The 22,837-nt window shown below is 46.3% G+C and overlaps 1 protein-coding gene across 1 annotated transcript in view; it reads right to left on the bottom strand.

Moving 5' to 3' along the window:
* Nucleotides 1-22,837, bottom strand: part of LOC138521314 (leucine-rich repeat-containing protein 37A-like) — a 1,201,733-nt gene that overhangs the window by 671,835 nt on the left and 507,061 nt on the right. The window contains exon 7 of the mRNA XM_069634057.1: nt 13,576-13,650. Within this exon, the coding sequence (XP_069490158.1) occupies nt 13,576-13,650 (75 nt within the window). The remainder of the gene's footprint in view (nt 1-13,575; nt 13,651-22,837) is intronic.

Here is a 22,837-nt window from a genome sequence, read left to right as displayed (position 1 = left end):
CTTCTATTAAAGATGTATTTACATCCATGATGTCTACTACCTTCACATGCAAAAATAGGGTTGCTTTTAAGTGGATAGTCACATGTTCTAAACATCATGCATCAAGAACAGAAAGAAGCAGGGAAACTCTATACCCTGGACCAGAGTATTATTGTACCGCAGAAATCTGGAAAAAGTGTCCAAAGAGCAAAACTGTGTTGCTTCCAAATTGTATCAATTTTTATTTTATCATGATACAGAAATTTGAAAAATAGTCAATTAATGACACAATACTTTAAAGAACATATTATTACATATCACAACAACAGGGGTAAATATTACACATGGCTAAAATTAGTCCATCATCAAAACCATTCTTAGTGCAGCATTCAAACCATACAACATTCAACGTAACATTCATCCTAACAACAATAGCTAAAAAAAGATAAAGTTAATTCATAGTAGGGAGTGAGCAAAATCCTCGCATCCCGTCTAATAGTTTTCATATATTTTAGAAGTAGAAAAGCATACAATAGAAATAATTAAAACAATCTATCATGAGGGCGGATCTAAGGGTGAAGATGTAATGTAGATCACATCCCTGGGAAACAAAGCTCAACCGGTTTCGACGTGGTATGTCTATTGCACAACGTCTTCATCAGGAGATATGGAACAGAAGACTCACACAGTGAGCCAATCTCTGGCACAATGGATGGATGGAGTGTCAGGATAAAAGGGGGCCCAAAAATGGGCTACAGCTATTCATGAGCTGTCAGAGCAATGGAACTGTACTTAATGATGCCCATCGTGATGGAATGCGATGAGGAGGCCTGCTAGGTGTTGAATTCGGTAGGGAACCTCGTATCACCTTCCAATGCCCAGGCTGGTTGGTACTGGATGCACAAACTGCAAGAACAGGTAGCTTTTTAGAAATCGAGCAGCCCACTCTCGGAGGACGGCGCCGCCGCGTCCTATATGATCGAAAGTGCGATGAATGCACTGGATCAAGCTCAGCCCTCAGTGTAGGTCACATCAACAGCAAGCTGAACCTGAGTGATCATCTCTAAACCCAGGTGAATTTATTACACTATTTATTTTAGTGGGTGTCTTAAAGTGCTCAAAGTACAGTGGTGTAAAATTGGAAATGCATTGTTTTGAATTCTGGGATTTCTAGTTTTCCATTTAGGATGTGGAATTAAGCCACAATAATATTATTTTGTTTTACCGTGTTTCTATACAGATTTAGAATTTGCCATGCTACTTTTCTATGTGACTTGTGTATTTTTCAGGTAATCACTTTAAGACAGTATTATTGTAGTTCTGAAAGTCAAAGCTAACATATTTGTATGAAGTAGAGCTCGGAAAGTATGAGATCAAGTGCCTACATTACAGAGTGGGTTAAACTCCTGGGTTTGCTGCTTAAAGTGTGTGATCCTGAGAAAATAATGTAATCTCACTGTGACTTAAATGCAAACACTGGAGTCCTTAGATATTATAAAGTTCACACAATTCGGAATAAAACCTCCCTTAAAACGGAACAGATTTAATGATTTGTGGACAAAATGGTGTCCGCTCATGCACTTCTGTTAGTGACTCCCGAGGCTGTCACCTACAATTGTATTAATGTAGCACTGGACCTCCCTGCAGGTATATTGGGGTACATTCTCAAAAAATAGCGCAAAAGAAAGGAGTGCAGAGAATGTACCCCTTTTTTATATGTGCTATTTTTAGAAAGGTGACCTGAGCATTTACTGAAGGGGCTGGACAATAGAGCAATAATGTGGCGCTAACCCACCGTTCCAAGGGGGCATATAACGAGGGCAACGGGCCATTATCGCCCGTTCCAGCACTTGGAACGCAGGGTTAACATCATTAGTCCCGTCCCAAATGCTGGTACGGGGCTAATTTAAAGTATTTTTCTCACGCGAACGGGATGCAGCGAGGCACCCCGACAGAGGAAAGAAAATACTATTCCAAGAAGGCCACCATGGAAAGTGGGGACGGAGGGTGGGGGGAAGATGGCGGTAGGGGGAACCGGCCGTCAGGCAGCATGGAATGCAGGCTGAGATCACCGTTTCAGCCTACGATCCAAGTCACCTGATTGGCTGGCTCCCCCCAACAGGGTGCTAATGTGCTGTCCAGTCCCTATGCATACATTAATATCAGGAGTGCGCTCCCAACACTAATGTATGGCTGGCTTTCAGCAACCACGTGGTTTCTGGGAACACATTTCACAGCCTATCTCTGAAATGATGAGGGAAAAAGGGCATTTCTATCCCCCTTTTGGGGATGGAAATACTGGTGACAGCTGTGATTTAACTCATGTCTGTCACAATTCAACAAAAACAAATCATGGCAGGGTCAAAAATGCAGCTCTCCCAGCGCCTGTTTTAAAAGGCATTTAAAGTGCATCCCATTTGTGAATTTGGAATGCACTTTTTTAAATGCCCTGAAACACACCCCTGTAAGAGTAAAGGTGCAAAAAAGAGCATCTGAGTGATTGCATCTTAGAAGCGCTCATTCAGGTGCCCTTTGTGATTTGGGGCTGTCACTTTTTGTGGTGAAGTGAGGAGATGCACTAGCGCATCTCCACACTTGCGCTAAAAAACGTTTGGAGACTCTGGCCCATAGTCTCACCAGCCAGTCTATGCACCAAGGATATTTATTGTAGGGGACTGACTACAGCAGAACCAACGATAATTTCCTCTCCTGTTGCTGCCAATCACTGAAGATGCTTGGGCCATCCAGAGTACTGCTACACAGAGTGAAACTCTGATATGCCCTGTTACGTTGTTAGTTTGGACTATTTGGTGGCACTTAGCGCCACCTACAAGCGAAACTATTGCATTAGAGTACAGCTAGGGAAGCATATGAGGAGGGACACACAGCTTGAAGGTTTGGTTTGGTTATTTACCCACCCATTGACTGCCCATGGCCATGCTAATCCCTATAGCCATTACCACCCAGTTGCAGCCCCTCCACGTCCAAAGCACCGCCTCATGGGAACTCTTTCAGCTCGATTTAATCAAGCATTAGCATAAAATTTTGCACTCAGTGCCTGCCAGTGTTTTTTAAACGCAGTCTTCCGAGAGTTAATGACTTAATTGGGGCTATAAACACGCATAGGTGACACTATGCCAGAGCACACATGCAAGGCCCTCAAATTCTATTCAGCTGCCAGGGCCTCACTTCTGTCTACCCACTGACACTTCAAAGGCACTTCAACGGTACTGTCACTCAGTCTTGCATGGGACTATGGTAAAATGCAGATGGACATGCATCATGAACTAGCAATTGACACAGCACCATTTGAAGAGTTAGTTTACCCTCCCGTCCACAATGTTTCAGTGTGTTGCACCTCTGGCAGCAGATATGGCAAACATATTCTCTCAACATTCCCAGCTCTCCTTTAGTGTTCCAGGTGATTGTTTGATTTGCAGATGTTGGTTACATGATGCACACCTTTGTCAAACGATGTCTACAAAAAGATGGGTTTATCAAAAGGTCTCTTCTGGGGTGTTTAAGGGGCTCATTACAAGTTTAACAATATCCTTTAAAAGTGCTGGTAATACTGAAACCAGCACTTTTACAGGATCGTCATGTCATGTGTAACACGGAACCCATTTGCCGGAATTACCGGCACTGGTAACAAACTTACGGAATTACCAGCGCCGGTAACACAGTCAATGCGAATACCAGCAAAGTCAGAAACATGTGCCGGTAATTCCAGCAGAACAGTATTACCGGCACATTATGAGCATGGGCTTGCTGGTAATACAGGTAGATATTTGCTGGTATTAGTGGTAAATCCATGCCAGAGACACCACTACCTCAGCTGCCAGTAAATGGACCCAGGTGGAGGAAACAATGCCACAGGTGCACCCAATCCACACAGGTGCACCCAATGTGCATAGGAACAATACTAAAGGGTCACACCCACCCCAAGAACACTTCCCAACACAACCATGCTGCCACTCATTGTTAGGAAAAATTCTCATAAATGGTTGATTTGCCTTACCTAAAGAGTCACCCAGCAGCTTTGCTGGATTTCTAGGATTTATTTTTTTCACCTGGTAAGAGTGTGAGCCTTTTTTCCCACTCTTACATGTGTTTTGCTATGTGTATTTCTACTTTCTGTGTGATCTTGGGCACTGGAGCCTCACCTACTCCATGTGCACCACTTTTGTGTGTGTTACACAGCACCTTCAGTGCAGTGACACAGGGTTGTCTTTGAGACTTCCCACTGACTCCATTTTTCTGGGGCTGACTACTGTCCCCCAGAAACAGGTAAAGTTGCCATTAACTTTATATAGTCACTTTAAACAACAGACCCAGTACACCCCATTTTACATGGAGTATTGGAAAGGGCTAACTCCTATCCCTATTTGTCTGTACCTCTTGGAGCCTTGTTTCGCTCCCTTAACATTAAGACTTGGCTGGTGGCAGTGGTATCTACCCTAACCTTTCTACCGCGATTATCTTATATAAACGTGGTAATGTTTTAGGCTATTATATTAGCCTCAAACATAAACCCGCTTGACCAAATACATTTTATTTTGGTTCCGGCTGGGTTTAGTCGCCATTTATTTTTGTTAAAGTCTTTCTCGTGTTTTTCTCTGCACGCCAAACCAGGGATGACTCCTTTGTTCGCTATCTTTTCGCGGGCTTCTGCACAGAAGCCCTCCTTAAGGCGCCTGATAGTCTAGGTAGGCAGGATGTGAGGGAGGGATCTTCGGACCCCTGCCATGGGTTCCCTTGGTAACCCAAGTCGCACTTTTGTCTGATTGGCTAAGGGGACGGGCCTTGCCAGGTCAGCCACCCTGCTGTGTGATTGACAGCCAGGCTGTATGAATGGGGGAAAACTGCATAAAAAGCAGGTCTTTGGCACTGGAAGAGCAGAGTCGCCACTGGAACGAAAGAACCAACGAGGAACTGGAAGAAAAGGACCCCTACCACGACTGAACCGCCCGGTGAAGCTCTGATGCAGGTCCAAACCCGCCTGAGTTACACTGCTGATTATTTAACAAACATGTGTAAAGAAAGGAAACTCTCTGCCAAAGGCAAAAAGATTGAATTAGTTGAAAAGTTGTTAAAGAACCAAAGTCTAGGGAGTGGGTCTGAAATGCCTGACTCTCTAGCAAATGTGGAAAGTAGTTCTACACATGGTGGAGAAGGTAGGAATAACACTTTCCCCAGCAATAATACTCGCTCTGGACGCAGGAAAGGCATTTGATCGAGTAGAATGGACGCTCCTATTTCACACACTGCAGAGAAGGTGGGTGACTCCTTCATCAGAATGATTAAAGCTAACTATAACTCACCCAATATAAGAGTCACGGTGAACGGAGGACTATCCAATAAAATACAGATCGAGAGAGGGACAAAACAAGGTTGCCTCCTCTCCCCACTACTGAACGCAATCTTCCTGGAGCCACTACTCGCACGGATAAGAAATAAGGGGGAAATAACGGGCATAGAAATGGCGGGCATTACACATAAAATAGCAGCATATGCAGACGACATGCTGGTGATCCTGGGGGATCCCGAGAACTCCCTCCTAATCCTTATGGCGGGAAACAAACCACAGATTCAATCAGTAGCAGCTCTGCATCTAAAAGTGGCGGTGGCCGGGGTTAAATATTTGGGAATCACTCTAACACACAAGATACAAGATATATACTCCCAAAACTACCCTCACCTACTAAGACACATCAAACAAGATTTAGGGAAATAGAACCCCCTAACAATCTCATGGTGGGGGGCGGATAACCATGATTAAGATGACAATTCTACCCAAACTGATGTATCTATTTCAAGCCAGAGACGATCGGACACGGTCCTAACCGCCCCAAGGAAAGAAGGGTGGTGCGCCCTCCCACACTTTAGGAAATATTATGAGGCAGCCCAATTATGGGTGCTGAAAGAAAGGATACCAGACAACTCACAAAAGTTGTGGGCAGCACAAGATACAGCAGTGGCAACCACACCTACAAGACACTTGTTATGGATCGGAAAGAAACATAGACATCCCAATCTACAGATTAGCGAAATCATGCAAGCGACACTAGACGTATGGGATAAAGCAACACAGAAAGGTACATTGACAAACACCCCAGCCCCCTTTATGCCTCTATTAAAAAATCCAGAATTCCCACCAGGATTAGAGAAAAGGGCGTTCCACAAGTGGGAGGCGGGAGGATGTAAAATGGTCGGGGACATGTTCCAGGGACACCAGATAAGGTCTTTTGAAGAATGCACCGAGCTGCTCAACTTGAATGTTAAGGACAGATACAAATATGAACAGCTATATCATTGGTTAGACACCCCCAGAATAAAAGAAGCAGCAACAAGGGAGCTAACTCCCTTCGAAACCTACATCATGACACACGATGGAAGGAAAACATTTGTCTCAACCACTTATAGATATATAAACACCCACACAGAAATAAAGTGGCAATACATGAAAAGATGGGAAAAGACCCTGGGCACATCAATCCCAATGGAAAAATGGGAATACATCTGGGAGATGATACCCAACTTACGAGGGCGATACAGCCTAAAGAAATGTGGATGAAAATCCTCCTGCAATGGCATTATACACCAGAAAGACTACATACGATGTTCCGGGAAACCCCCAATGTATGTTGGAGGGGCTGTGGGGGGGAAGGGGACTGGCGTCACATCTGGTGGGAATGCCCAAACCTACAGCAATACTGGGGGGAAGTGAAGGCACATATGCAGCAAATGTTCCCAGGCATGGGGGACAGGGGAGAGGAAGTATGGCTATGTGGAATGTGGGACCCGAGAGATAAGACAATATCGAAAACACGGAAAGGAAACTTCATGGGACAACTGATTGGAGTTTGGCTGGAAATAGCCCAAAAGTGGAAGCAGAAACACTCTCCTTCCGGACTGGACTGGATAAGAAGAGTCTGGTCACACATAGCGATGGAATATATCACGTATAACTTGCAAGGGAGTAATCAGAAATTCAGGGACGAGTGGGCAGAGACCCTTGATTACCATCAAAGTGACTATATGGAACATTGGTGCCCACATAAAATAAAGATAATTGACTTATTTAAATAAGGAGGAATTGAGATGTCCCGGGACACTGTGTTGATATACAAACATCTCAGGGGAGGGGGGACCGGGAAGTTACATGTTAACTGTTGTAAAATTAATTAAAAATATATATTTTTAAAAAAATACTTGTTACTGTTTTCACTTTGCTTTAAATCAATGTTCCTTGCTTGCTTTTTCATATGTGCCTGCCAGCCCGGTGTTCCTCCTTCAAGGTGCACTCACCTGTTGGATCTTATGGCTCCTTGCGAAGTCCTCAACCGCCATATGTTTTCTCCTTCCAACGCGGTACCCATATTTTCGCAGAACGAGCGAGCACAGCGCGTGAGCCCAACACACTGTGCATTAGACGGTATTACCCAAATTGACCTTTTACAATTGACCTTTGGCACAATTGACCTAATTTTAGTGGTCCTAATTGACCTTCTACACAATTTACTTTTATGTTATTTTAGGTATTTTATATATGTATTGGGTTGGTTTTGGATTATTAATAATATAAGGGGATTGGGTGGGGGGTTGCGGGCATTTTGGATTGGGTGGGGGGTTGCAGGGGGTTTCCCCCTGCATATATGTCCTAATTGACCTTCTAAATGAGGTCAATTCTCCCGAGGTCAATTCTCCCGAGGTCAATTGTGAAAAGGTCAATTAGTATGCAACCAAATTATACGAGGTGAGGCTTTTAGGGAAAGTGGGACCATCTGGAGATGAATGCCAACTGCTTAGTGACTTTGGGTCCCCTGACCATGGCATGGTTGTCCACACCCCTGCTCCAAGCCTAGGGCTCTGGCAGATGTAGGACCCCAGGGTGTGTGGTAGTCACTAGTCACATTCTGTGAAGGTTTTCATTGGTTCTGCTAGTTGCTCTCTCTCGCTCACTTGTTTTGTAAGGTGAGATGAAAGCTTTGTGCACGTATCCCTGCGCATGCTTTCTGTGCCCCAGAGTGTGTAAACAGATAGGAACTATGTGTGCATGATTCTGAGGGTCCTCTCAATGGCCTAACGTGTGCAGGGAATAGGAGCTGCGTGTAAATACCCCTGAGAGTGCTATTAATAGCAGTGTGTGCACAGAGGCATAGGCTGAGTGTACAGGCCCCTTAGAGCACACACACAACGGTACCATGTGTACAAAGTGATGGGGGGGCTATGTGTATGGATCTCAGAGCCCTCTCAATCGCCCTGCATTAGTAGGCGGGTAAGCATTATGTGTGGTCCGCTGAGAACTCTCTCAATGGCTGTGTATATAGAGTTAGGCGCTATGTTCAGGCCTCAGAGAGCACGCTCAGCGGACGTGTGTGTATATAGAGGTAGGCACTATGTTTACAGGCATGAGAGAGAGCTCTCAAGTGATCCATTTGGGCATATGGAGGTAGGCGCTATGTGGAGGCCTCTAGGCGTGCTCTCTCAATGCTGTGCGTGTACATAGAGATAGGCGCTATGTGTACGGGCACGAGAGAGAGCTCTCAGGCAATCCTTGTGAATGTAGGAGATATGCACACATATAAGGGCTCCTGTGGTTGAAGGAGGTGGTAGATGTGCATAGAGGGATGTGGGACTGCTCACTTGGGCTATAAGTATGAAGGCATGTAACAGAGGCCTGGGCTGCGCTTAACTTAATGCCCACTCATATTACATTGTATGATGCATAATGTATGAATCCGCCAGGTAATGCTGCATTACAGTTAAAGCTATAGAGGGGTTTCTGCGTCTATATATGCGTATCTAGATATCGTTTCAATTACTGTATGCAATAGAAAGAAGAAATGCAGCTTTCCGAGCACAGACACATTTGAAGCACTTTTACACGCCATGACACGCATGCTCGCAGAATGGTGGTAGCATGTCTTGCGTGTCAAATGGGCAATCGTTCAATCACAATAGTATAATATAATGTACGTTGCTTGTTATGAATGTCTATATTATATGTAAAAAGAAATTTAAAACACTCTAGGCTTCCCATTGGTTAACATCTCTAGCTCAAAGGACAACAGACATTCCAATGGGTTATGGAAAGTAATTCATGGATGTGACATAACCTAAGTTATCAGTTTTGAAACTAATATTGATTGTGCAAGAGCAGTAGCCAAACATGCTATGTAATAGCTATCAACCCGAGGGGGATATATACCTCAGAGGGCGCACGTACACAAATAACGCAATCCCTCTCTTGCTCTCGGTCTCTAATATTTCAGCAATCTCTGTCACCCGAATGTCCTAATCAATACCGCATTGCTGACTGTCTACTGGTTTAATCTCTTTTTTCCCCATGAGACCCTCTTGATTGCCTCTGACACACCGTGTGATCTTCCGCTGTCTCAGCCTCCCTCCAGCAGTCATAACTCATAACACACACACCTATAACAAAATACCAACATAATTCACACATGACGCATCATCAAATTACATCTAGCAACTATTCACTACAGCGCACCTGCTATGGTTGAAAGTGACTTTCAGGCAATCCTTTGGCTAAACTGCCATCTATTGTTACGCATTTAAAACAGGTTTCGAACAACCAGCTCACGGCTTAGATCCAAGAACATATTTCTGAACAAATGAAACTATTCACAAACTTCCAAAAATCCAACCACTTGTTTGCATCTGCAGAGTAATAACGCTTGAAATCGCTGCAATACGAAGCAGTAAACAGCATTTTAGTCCCATTAACGCAACAAGGTTTCCAGTCATTGCATCAAATACAAAGCATTGAATGCCAAAAGCATCGAATGCATTTTTTTCAAAGGTAAATGTTTTATTTTACGTATAATATGTAAGTGGTAAAAAAACAGGGGTTAAAAAAAAAAGAAAAAGAAATGCATTTAATGGATTCTCCTCTTGGGTCGCTGATGTATCGGTGGAATGCCCTTGCCCTGCTTGAATAGTTCCTTTAACGCTTTGTAGTCAAAAACCATGGGGAAGGAATCCGTCCCCTGGATGGAAGCTTGTTCTTACTTCCGCCACTTAATATCAGGAGGATGACTCCCTCCTCCTGATGCTTCTCATTACAAATGATTGTCAGTCACACTAGAGCCAGGGGGAATGACTCTCTTATTTGACACTCCAGTGTTTCCTCTGTTCAATACCATATAAAGTTCCAAATGTGGTTGGGTCCCAGACCCAGGTTCTTCTTCTTTGACTCAGCAGACCTTGTTCACCAGCCGCCAAGTACTGCCACAAGGATAATGACTCACCTCTCTCTCTGGACTTGGGTCCTCGACCCGGGTTTCTCTTCTTGGATTCGGTCTACTTGGTTCACTACCCTACAAAGTACTGCCACAAGGAAGATGACTTGTATTATTCTCTTGATTAGGTTTAATGGCCCTGGTTTCTCTTATTCTTCTTGGGGGTAGGTCCTTGACCCTTCGCTGGTGGACAGTGGTATTCCCCCATCCACTAACACGAAAAAGAGGAGATTTCAGATTGTTACTTGGTACTTTGTTTCAAGCTCTCTGCAGTCTTGGGAGCTACCAAACACAGACATAGGCAGCACCAGCTTAAATATAGAACCCAAGTAACCTTACAAACTTCCAATTACTCGCCTGGTCCACTCCATATCAAGGCTGATTTTGTATGACTAGAGATTTCAGATTGGTCTGAAACCCATGAGAGTCAATTTGGGTGTCCCCACTATTAGGCCAAGGGAGACTCTTTATTGCCTGCCTCCCTTATAACCCCATGTCCCCTCCGGGTCTCCCATTCCTGCCTTTACCTTCACAGGGATGTCGGTACGTCGCTGGGGCTTCCAGGGACAAGAGTTTGCCTCTCTGCTGCTTCGGGCTTCTCCCAGCATCTGCGACGGCTGTGCAGCTTCCATTTGCGTGGCTCGGCTTCTCTGTTGTTCCTTTTGTGTCTGGGACGGCAGCGCGGTCTCCCTCTCTGCAGATCGGCTTTGTTGGGTTTCTCTCTGCATCTTTCACATCAGCGCGGTACCTCCTTACACGGTTCAGCTTCCTTCTCACCTTCGAGACCGTTGCTCTGGCACCCGAGAAAAAAGGCTGAAGCGGCCCTGCATCGTCCTCAGTGCTTCTCCTTCTCCAGCCCCCCTAGCAGCTCTGAAACCCCTGCAGCTGAGAGTTTCCACTGCTGCTGCCTGTATCGGCTGGACAAGACGGGTATCTTTGTCCCGCTTTGGTTTTTATACAATGTAGCCGGTTCCCAATTGTCTCGTTGTATAAGTCCTTCATCTCTTTTGTAGTTTTGATCTTGATACGAGCGCGGAGCCACCTCGTATTTGTGTGGCAAATGAGCGTCATGTTTCCTACACTCTTCCTCCGCATAGTACTTTCAGGTTCCCTGTAGTTCTCTACCTGATAACAATACATAGGTTTACTCTCTTAGAAGAGGTTTTTTCAAGGAAAGAGAGTTTAAGAGTATGTGGGGTATGTTGATGTTACAAGGGCTGTACCCTAGATGGTCATACTCATCCCTAGAGCAGGAAGGCTCTCCCCATGAGATCCTCCCACATTATACCACACCCAGGGGGACTATCGGGTAGCGGCCTCACCTCCATGGCCTCACCTCCATGGCCTCATGGGAAGGGGCTCCCCCTCAGGGAGAAATGATGACATCTAGTAAATCATCACAAAGTCCACACGGATTTGTTGAAACCTAAACTAAAAGCCTACCTCCTTGCCTTTTAACCTACCTCTCATCTCCCTTCCAGCTAACATGTGTTCCTCGCCCCTAACCTGCCTCTGTCCCCCACTTTCTCTGCCTCCACTCTAGCATGTCACCCATTATGGCCAAATCCCGAGCACAGCTGGCCGTACCACCTACCTGAACTTAAACATGTCCAATGTTGGTTGTCTTTAATCTATGTATGTCCACTTATGTATTGTCCTCTGTGAATGTTCAATTTACTCCCCGCCACAACCTGGTCAGAATGCCCCTCAACCTCACCCTATTGTAAGAAGCTCAGTGCCTCCTGTCAAATCTGAGTTCCTATCTATTGCACTTTCTTTTGTAATTAAAAGAGCATTGTTTCTCCCTGTATAGGAATACATAAATAAAATATAATGAACACACAAATCTAATTAAATGTTTATGCACAGTAGCAATCAATAGTTGCATCCAGTCTGTACTTCTACAGACCTACTGCAATACCATACACTGTGGTTTGATTGTATTACATATATCAGCACCTGGGGAGAGAGCTGGCCAATCAGGAGGCCGGGAATGCAAGGAGACTCTGCAAGTAGCCACCTGCATTTCATGCAGGCCCACTGCGCCTCTGGCCAGCCTTCATCTTGTCCTTGGAGGTGGTGCTACAGGCCAAATCTCCACTGAGTGGCTCACCTCCACCCTCCTACCCCACCAGAGACCCCAAAAAAGCACCCCCGCCCACTCTCCTGCGCACCTCCTGTCGCACCCCAGGTCCTGGAAATAGTTATTTGCAATTGCAGACATACATGTCATTTCTTTATAAGATAAGCATGAATTGCGCAAAGCCTGGTTCCCTTAAGAAGCAAAATAAATATCACACCCCAGATGGCAGCCCGCAGGGCTGCACTTGCCTTACCTGGCTCGGGCTTGAGGGATGTTACCTACCCTGCCCTCCCCTGAAAGTGGTATTTAACGTTATTTGGAAAACAGTGTATATCAACGACAGGCAAGGGCCATCTTGTCGAGGTGAAGTTGACAATTGCCCTGCCTGCCCCAAAACCATACTACGTACTTTGGGGTCATTATGAGTTAAGCAGTGCCGCCAAAAACGGTGGTAATGCAGCCGTAACAGAGTTACCAATGCATTGTCGCCACATTGCCAAACCACCGCCGAACTACAGCTTTGGAGGTAAGGAGGAGGAAAAACCTCCAGCAGAATGCTAAAGGTAATTCCTCCACCTTACCGCCAACAAACGGGCACATCGGCATAAATGGGGGCATAAATGGGGACTAACACTGCCTTAACACCATTTATAATCCAGCAGTAATTCCACCATACCATATAAGTGGTGATAATGGTAATTGAATTTGGGCAGATTTTCCACCGAACTACCGCCAAACTAGTAATGAGGCCCTAGTCTCCAGCTATGACTTTTCTTTAACATTATGAACTTTTTGATTTATTAAACTTCTGAACTTATTACACAGCAAATGATGGGGCAAGCATACAGTATACAAGACATTTCCATGTACAACACTGACTGCACCCAGTGTTGCACTGCCTTGCACTGATAACTGTTTTCAGGGCCTTTTTATCATATCGATGTATTTATTTGCATCCATTCACACAGCTAACGTTTACATTTTACTGGCACTCATCTCAATGGGCTACTTCAGAGGTGCACACCAATGTTGTATTGTTGCTCATTTTATGTCTTTGTTACATTTAACTTTTGGTGACATTAACAGTATTAGTACACAATTTCTAATCAAATAGGTTTTTATTGCTTAATGCATGCTTAATAATGTATGCCTTGGTATGTATCCAGATAGAAACCAAGATGTATGTGCATTAGTGAAATTAGTTGCTAATTCTGAAGTTGCTACAAAACAGAATTTTTTACTACTTACAATTTTTCCAGTTTAGGTGGTGTCATCATAATCGTTTTTATTGTCTTTATCCCCACTTTTGTTCCACCTATATCTCTGAGATTCAAGAAAAGTGATGAATATTATAATGACACTTTTGCAGAAAAATATAATTAAATAAATGTATTTATACAAACATTAAGCCATCAGAGACCTTCTATTGTATGGTTTCTGACAGTTATTTGTTACATCAGAGGTTGCCCCCTGGCACTGATCAATCAGACTAGAGCAGCACATAGAAACATCTTTGGTTCTTTATTTAACGCTTACAAAGGTTCCAGTTGCTCTAATGACCATAGGAGATCACAGAGACACCAAATGCCCATCTTCGCCACTTTCACATCAAGCTCAAATCACTCACATAGTACACTAATCAATACTAATATGTACTCAACATTCCAGTGCGTTGACCATTCATGCCTGCATGCACTCTACATTACACACGCATGTGCTGCTCACAGCTTACAAGACAAAACAAAACATAATTGCTCCACATTTTCCTTGATCTGGAAATCCCAGACCTGAGGGAGGAAGAAGATGGATAAAAATAATCTTTAGAGGAATAAGTATGCATCAGAAGCAATATTACTCAATGTAATTCCTATGTTCTTAATTCTCAGAAGACTTTTCTTGCAGTTCCTGAAATTTGGATGTAAAAGCTTAAAAAAGGAAACTGCGTGCCTCATTACAAGTACAGCATTGCAGTAAAATAGTGGTGGTAATTCTGGTACTACTGATTTTATGGTGGGAATGGAATTACCGCCACTTTACTGCACCAATGAATTCCGAGTTTGACCTTGAAGTTGAGGATTTACCTCCAGCACGATGTTGAAGGTAAGTCCTCACTTTAAGGTCAACACTTAGAGGATTTACAGTAAAGAATTACAGCTTGCAGTAAACATAAACATACATCTCCACTGAGTCCTATGGACTTCAAAAATTGAGATTTACACTGCCTTACCATCACCTGTAATCATGTAGTAATGCCACAGGACAGATAGGAGTGATACAGTAAATGTCTATTCAAGAATACTATAACACCTTTTCCTCACCATTATAATACCTAGGAACTCAACCCCTCCACCCCCCTTTCCTGAAAAAAACACTTTCTCACGGACAGCTCACCAGGAGCGACAAAGGACTAACACCAGAGCGGTATACCTGATATGTCCCAATACAATTGCCAGGCAAGGTCAGGCAATTACTGATCATTATACACACCTGACTTCCATCACACTTCCCCACACTGATAAAAGGCATAGCACGAAAGCACACTCTGAGCGAGGCAAAACACATGAGGAAGCAGCAGTTCCAAGATGGCAGTTTAATACAAGGGGAAAGACGATGAGACGAGAGAGGGTTGCAAGGAGGGAAGTGCCCTTGACTTGTAAAGACTGTTACTTTCGTGAACTGGGGAAAGTAAGAAACCTAAGACCAGGAACGAAAGCTGATCAAACCTGCACAGCGTGTCGGAGGTACCCGTGAATCTACTGCGTCGATAGCCAAGGAGGTGAGGAACGATTGCCGCCGTGGTACTGTCCTTGGCTACTACAACAAAGCAGCATCACTAAAGACAGCACAGCCGGTGAGTCAGAGAGACTGATACCAAGCCAGCCTGTGTTTTGAACCAATGTTGCAAGCGCCAACAATCTATGAAGATAAAGAAAGAAAACAGTGTTGAGACAGATATGTATGACGAGCGAATAGAATATAATTGGAAACCAAAGGAGCGACTGAACTTTAGGAGGCCAAGCAAAGATACCGTAGAAAGAGTGGCCCAGCACCATGTGGGTGCTCATTCGAAAGTCTAAGTTAGGTATCCACCTGTTGCTAAGTGTGAGAAAAGGAAATCTTGAAATCGAAGTGGTCCTGCAACGGGTCAAGCTAAACCCTGTGCACATTCGAAAGTCTTTGATGGTGTAATGTATATTGCAATTGGTCCGAGCCTGGCTGAGGGAGACTAATTGGGAAATAAGGGGATCTGACACCGGCTGAGGGGGAACCGGGCTGAACTGTGAGTCACCCGAGAAGAACAAGTTACTTAACAACTGGAAACGTTCTTTCAACTGGATGTTCCTCCCACGTATTCCTCATCTTGATATTCGTATCTCGCCAGCTTCGCTGCTTCGGAAAGTTTTTCTCGGCAGAGGGCGATGTGCATGATGTTGTGGCGTCGATGTCCCTCGAGGGCCGCCGTAGCGTGTCGACGTCACCAGTAGTATAAATAGCTTGTGCCGCGCCCGTTGGCTTCAGTTCTGCTTTTCTGTTGTATAACTCGAGGAACCATCCAGGTGTGTCCCAAACTGTAAGCTCTTCGGAAACGCAAAGTGTAAAACACGTAAATTGTACAGCGGGGTAGGTAGGTAGGGGCGATGAGGAATACGTGGGAGAAACATCCAGTCGAAAAGAACATTACCAGTTGGTAAGTAACTTGTTCCTCGAACTGATTGTGTCCACCCACGTATTCCCCATCTTTGATAGACTCCCAAAGCAGTGATAATTTTGGAGGTGGGAGTACTATTTAGTCTTATGATGAATGGAATGAAGTACTGCCTTTGCAAAAAGGGCTTCTTGGAAAGAAGAAGAGTCTAAGCAGTAATGCTTAAGGAACGTATGAATTGACGCCCAAGATGCAGCTGGGCAGATGTCAATTACGGGGACTCCCCTCTGAAGAGCCGCGGAAGTTGCCATGCCCCTCGTGGAATGAGCCCAAAGCCCTTCCGGTGGTTCCTTTCCAGCTAGCCTGTAACACTCCCCAATAGCTAGAGTAATCCAGCAGGATATAGTCTGTTTTGTCACTGTTAATCCCAATTTAGGACCGGTATAAACCACAAAAAGTTGATCATCCTGGCCTAATTTTGCCATTCTCGCTATATAAAAACTCAGAGCCCTTTCTGGGTCTAGTCTATGCAACCTCTCCTCCTCTTTGCCCAAATAAGGAGGAGGGTAGAAAGTTGGGAGTGTTATTTTTTGTGACAAGTGAAAGTCAGAAACTACTTTCGGCAAGAAAGATGGTTTAACTCTAAGGATAGTATAAGGTGGTTTGCATAAAAGAGCCTGCAACTCACTAACCCTGCGGGCTGATGTTAGTGCCACAGGAAGGGCAGTTTTCAGTGTTAAAAGCATTAACGGGGAAGATTGTAAAGGCTCAAAGGGTATACATATTAGAAAAATTAACACAAGATTTAAATCCCAAGCAGGGACATAAAATGGGACTGGAGGGTACACTATAGGAGTGCCACATTGAAAAGGATCCACATTCTTTTCCTTGCACCAGTTACTGAATTTAGTCCAACGATACCAGTACAGGGATTTAGTTGCTGGCCTTCTGGGCGAAAGCAAAATCTCCATTACGTCATCCGGGAGGTCCCAATCCTCATATCTCAGCCTCTCAGAAACCATGCACGAAGGTTGAGTGTCTTGACCTCTGGATGGAGAACTCAACCTTTTTCTTGCGAGAGAAGAGCTTTTCTTTGCGGAAGACATATTGGAGGGTAGATGTACATGTCCAGAAGGTCCGGGTACCACGTCCTGCTGGCCCAATCCGGAGCAATTAGGACAATGGTTTTCCTGAACTTTCTCAACCTCCTGATTACGTGAGGAATCACGGGGAATGGAGGAAACGCATACAGGAGTGGACATTCCCAGTCCACTACGAATACGTCCCCTAGAGCTCCTCTTGAAGGAAATTCCTTTGAGCAGTACTGATCGCACTTCCGGTTGACACTGGTCACGAACAGATCCACTTGAGGGGTTCCCCAAAGGGTGAGGATCTCTTGAAGGACTTCCTGAGCTAGTTCCCACTAGTGGGAGACTGTGCTCTGCTTGCTCAGAGCGTCCGCCGCTGTGTTCTGCTCTCCAACTAGGTGAACTGCTGATATAGAGATTCCTTCTTGTATTGCCCAGAACCAGAGCTGCATTGCCTCTCTGCACAGTGGTAGTGACGCTACGCCTCCTCTCTTGTTGAGGTAGTACATGGCCACTGTGTTGTCCATCATTATCAGGGCATTCTTTCCCCGTACACAGGGCAGGAAGGCCTTCAGCGCTAGTCTGATTGCCCTCCGCTCCAAAAGGTTGATGTGTAGTTATGACTCCGATGGAGACCAACGACCGCTGATTGTCAGTTCATTGGTGTGGGCTCCCCACCGCGTGAGCGAGCCACCCGTCACTACAGTTATCTCCGGCCATGGTTGCCAAAAAGATTCTCCCTTGAGAATGTTGTCCTCGCACGCCCACCAAATTAGGTATTGAGCAACTCTGCTCGGAACTTGCAGTTGATCCGACATATTCCCTGAAAATTGGGACCACTGAGTTCTGAGAGCCCATTGAAGGGAACTCATTCTCAATCGGGCCTCTCGCACCAGGAAAATGCAGGACGCCATGAGACCGGGCAACCTCATAATATCGAAGGCCGTAAGATGTTGGGCATTCTGAAATGTTGCTACTGTTACGCTCACCTGGTCTATGCGGGGGCGTTGGGGCACGGTTGGAGCCCTCATCCGACTTGGCTCCCCTGTGTCGGCTATCTTCCCCAGCTGCTGCAGTGTAGGCTGTTCTGGATGCTGGTCTTGCTCCTAGGAGAAGATCAGAGGCAATGAGAATGGCATAAGCGTGTCGCGAATTCCCTCGACCCTTTTGTGCCAAAATGTAGTGTGCAACAGTTTTTCCAAGCAAGCTCACCTGTTGTTTTGTAATGCGGAGCTCTCCGTCCTGCTTCCTTCAGCAGGGCCACGTACAGTGGACCTAGTTGCTTCACTGGCCCGAGGAAGTGGCGATCCAGACCGGCTGCGACCAATCCACTTGGAAGGTAAGGCTTTTGTTATGATTATTGTTTGTTTATTATTATGTCTTTTGCAGTGAGTCTTTTACCTTCATTGTGAAATAATAAAATAATTCTTGCAATGTCTCTTCTCTTCCCAATAGGTGTGAACGCATGAACAGTGTGTTAAAAGGTTGGCCAGAGTGAACCCAGCGGAGGGATGCTAACGAGAAGGGGCAAAGCCTGAAATCCCTATGAACAGTGTGTTGATCGAAGTGAACCCGTCTACGGGGTGTCCACAGTGAACTGTCTGTAAAGGTTGGCAAGAGTGAACCCGGTAGAGGGAAGCCGACCAAAAGGGGCGAAGCCCAAAGAATTGTTTAAAAAAGACATTAAGATTTGTGAATGCAAGAAGTATTGGAAGATAAGGGGAATTGAACTGCCCCCCTTGTCGTTTGGGGCCCGAGACCGGCCGAGGGAGATCCAGGGGTGAATAGTCATCACCCAAAGTTCGTTGAGAAAGGAGAGTTGATTTTTTGGGAATACGTGAGGGGTCGGTTCCCGGAAGAGGGTGAACCAGGGGTGAAGCCATCACCCAACGTAAACTGTGGAAAATAACTTTTTGTTTGTTTGTTGAAAGCATCAGGCTCTCGAAGACACCTAGACTTTTGTTAAAAGAGACTTGACCATCGAAGAACCTGATAGCTGGTGCTGAACCGTCGGCTCATGCTGGGAAATCTCAAGCGTGTTCTGTGTTCAGGAAGTCCACTTTGTCCCGTGCTCAAACCGTGGGGCAGGGAGACCCCTGGCAATCACATCCTGACGTATTATCATTTGAACACTGTTTCGTTTATTGTGATAACCTATCCCACACTCTTTCTGTATTTAATGGTAAGGAATTTGCAATAGGTTTTTCTTAGCATAGGCCCTTTTGTTTTGACACAACGCCACTAGGGGCCTCATTACACATTGTGTGCTAAAAACCACAAATTACCGGCATGGCGCCCTTAACATGTCCGCCCTCGCAGGAGGGCGCTAATAGCGTACCATTACGAGTACGCGGACACGAGCATTGCGCCATGCCGGTAATGCCCCTACTGCCATGCCGCTAAACTCCCCGAAAAGTCTCTTACCGGCTTCGTCGACAGTGCAGATAGCAACTCCGCCTTGACGCAGCATGCAAATAGCGGTCACCGCTAATTGCGGTGACCGTTAAATACCGGAACCGGAAAAAGCGTCATCGCACAGGAACGGGAAAGAGCACGGCGGCCATCTTTAAAAACACAATCCATTGCCATCCTCTGCCCCCTGGACCTGTTTGTGTTACCTTGCTGTCTGAGATCTATTGGAACACCATTACCATGCCCAAGGCACTTAAAAAAAACACTGACCGCCAGCGGAAAGAAAAGTTTTCTACTGAGGAGTTACTCATGCTGACTCAGACCTTATCGGACAATGCTGCAGTGGTCTTTGCAAATGACATGCTGCGGGAGACCCTCCTTAAGAAAAAGGCTATCTGGGCCGAAGTGGCAATGAAAGTGAGTGCTGTGGGCAGCAGCACGCGCACTGTACGTGAGTGCAGGAAAAGATGGGATGACCTGAGACTCCGGGTCAGAATGATCCTGGCAGAGAACCATAACACTGCCACCGCTGGCGGATCTGGGTCGCCAATCAAGGTAAAGGAATGGGAGGAGACATGCGCCAACCTCATCGGAGTCGAATGTATTGAGGGAGTCGGGAGGATGGAGCATGGCGTGGCAGACACCTCGGATGGCGGTAAGTGTACTGATGAAAGCATGCAATGTGAATCTAGAGGTCCCCACAAATGTCAGCCCAGGATCACCTCATGGATGGCCAAACAACCACACATGCATCCCACCCTGCCCATGTCAGTGCCAGACCCAAACACAAACACAAACACATCAACAGAGCCAAGTGCCACACACAACACTGTATGGATGAGCCACTGAAATGACATCACCTGCATCCTTCACAATGAAGTCCAAATGGCCACAACTACATTCATGATGTACCCTGCATTGAGTACATTGAACCATAACAAATGCCATCCCCCTTCTTGTCCCCGACAGGGTCACATAAAGACAGCGAGGAAGCATCCCAGGCACCCCCAGCACAGTAGGAAAAAAGGCCACAGCCCAGCGACGACGCCCCCCCGACTTCAAGGGGAAAAGACACAAGGCTCAATTTGCAGAGTTCAAAACATCGTTCGAGCGCCACTGCCAGGGCCACACCAAACCCAACTGCCCCACCTCCGGAGGTTCACTCCCATCCACCAATCACAGCCACCGAGGGACCACCCTCAGCTGCAGCCAGTTCGGCAGGAGAGGCGGCAGCCACTGCCCCATTATCTGATGTGGAGGAGCCAACAGAATTCGACCTGGGCATGCACACTCCAAGCCCCACTCGAACCCCAGAGCCATCACCCCAACACACACCTGGCTCCAACGTCACTGGTGACGAGCCCATGGGAGCCTTCAGTAGCCCCCCGGTGCCTACATCTGTACACCGGCCAGCATCACAATGCACAGCAGCCACACCACCACAGCCCGACACTGCCCTTGACCTGGCCAGAATCAGCCAGCGGCAACAGGGTCTCACTGTGCTGGTTGGTCAGCATGTCGAGGAGGCTGCCCGTCTCAGGGCGGAGCTCGGGGAGACATCCAGGCACTCCAGGGAGGGGATGGAGTCATGCACAGACAGGCTGTGTGGGGAGCTCATCCGCGTTTGGGAGGTGCTCACACGCATTGCGGATGCAATGGACCGCCAATTCCCACCACCACCAGCACCAGGACAGTCTGCCACCTCTTCGTCCACCAGTTCGTGGCAGACAAGCCCACTCCGACGCTCCGCACGCACCACCAGGCGCACCTCCAGGCAGCCCCCAAATGCTGGTCCTGGCAATGTCCAATAGGGTGTGAATGGCCATTCCTCTGCGTGCATGCCTGGACGCAAACATTGTTGAAGACTCATGAGGGACAGTTGCGGGGGTTGGGGGGAAGGGTGTGATGGGACAGTTGCGGGGGTTGGGGGGAAGGGTGTGATGGGACAGTTGCACGGGGTGGGGGCAAGGGTGGTGGGATGTTTGGGGACTTGCACATTTTCCTGTTTAAGTTCATAAATACATTGGTGTTTGAGCAAAACACAGGCCTGGACTTCTTCATTGTGTATGTGTAATTTATTGTGCCAGGGTCCATTGTGAGCTAACAAACAGACACCAGTGCATCACCAGCCATATCCAGGTGACAGTACGAGAACATGTTACTCAGAAGATTTGGTTGATCAGATGCTGTCTCACAGCACGTCCCTCCTGGCCATCCCCTCTTGCATGACCTGCATCCCCTTCACCTCCATCCTAATCACCATCATCATCCTCATCAGGTGCTTCCATTTCAACGTCAGGGGGCAGTGGTACATTCCATCTGATACACATATTGTGCATCATGACACATGCCATGGTGATCTTTGCCACCTTCTCATGGCCATACAGGAGACCGCCACCAGACCTGCTAATGCACCTAAACCATGACTTCAAAAGTCCAAAAGTCTGCTCGATCACGATGCGGGTACGGGTATGTGCACGATTGTATTCCTCTTCGTGCCTGTTCTGTGGTTTCCGTACAGGTGTGAGGAGCCACCTCTTCAGGGGATAGCCGGCATCACCTATATGGGGGAAAGAATGTTACTTTTCTCCACAAGTGTGGCCTGTTCATATCACAAACTTTGACTTTGCATTGAGATTCATGTACACAATCAACAGCATACATGAAAATGGTCTGTATAACTGCAATGTGCAAAGGTGAGCTCAACCCTGCAAGTAGACATGCCCCATTGATGCCTCCAACAGTAAATGACATGTTCTGGGTGAGGCCAGGTCATAGGTGTCCCTGTGCCCAGGCACATTTGGCACCATACTGGTGGTGTACTGACCTTCCAACATTGATGTTGCCATGCTGAGAGGCATCACTTCAGTGGTGCTATGGGTTCATGGTGCATTGCTATGGCTAGGGGGTATCCCTTAGCATGCATTGAAGGGCACAATGCATTGTTGATGTCGTGCTGGAGGAATTCTGCATGACTATGTTGACGGCATGGATGACATTTGTGTATTTTGTGGCGTGGAATGTTGTGCAATGTGGATGAGGATTGATGTTTGCTGTTACTAGAATTGGATTGTTAGCTGTGTTGTGTAGCATATACTTGCATGTCCGTTCATCTCAAGTACGTTGCGGCCCTCCCAGATAGACATTTGCGTACATCTGTATGTGCATTTGGACGACGGACTACAGGCTACACCCAGTTGGAGTATCTATCTCCCCCCCCCATGCACACCCAGTTGGAGTATCTATCTCTCCCCCCTCATGCACACCCAGTTGGAGTATCTATCTCCCCCCCCCCCATGCACACCCAGTTGGAGCATCTATCCCCTCCCCACCCCCCCAATCACACTGCCATGTGCTTGGCCTG

The sequence above is a fragment of the Ambystoma mexicanum genome, chromosome 13 (genome assembly GCF_040938575.1).
Source record: "Ambystoma mexicanum isolate Mex_15411 chromosome 13, UKY_AmexF1_1, whole genome shotgun sequence".
Lineage (NCBI taxonomy): Eukaryota > Metazoa > Chordata > Amphibia > Caudata > Ambystomatidae > Ambystoma > Ambystoma mexicanum.
This window is presented reverse-complemented; position numbering and strand designations above follow the sequence as displayed.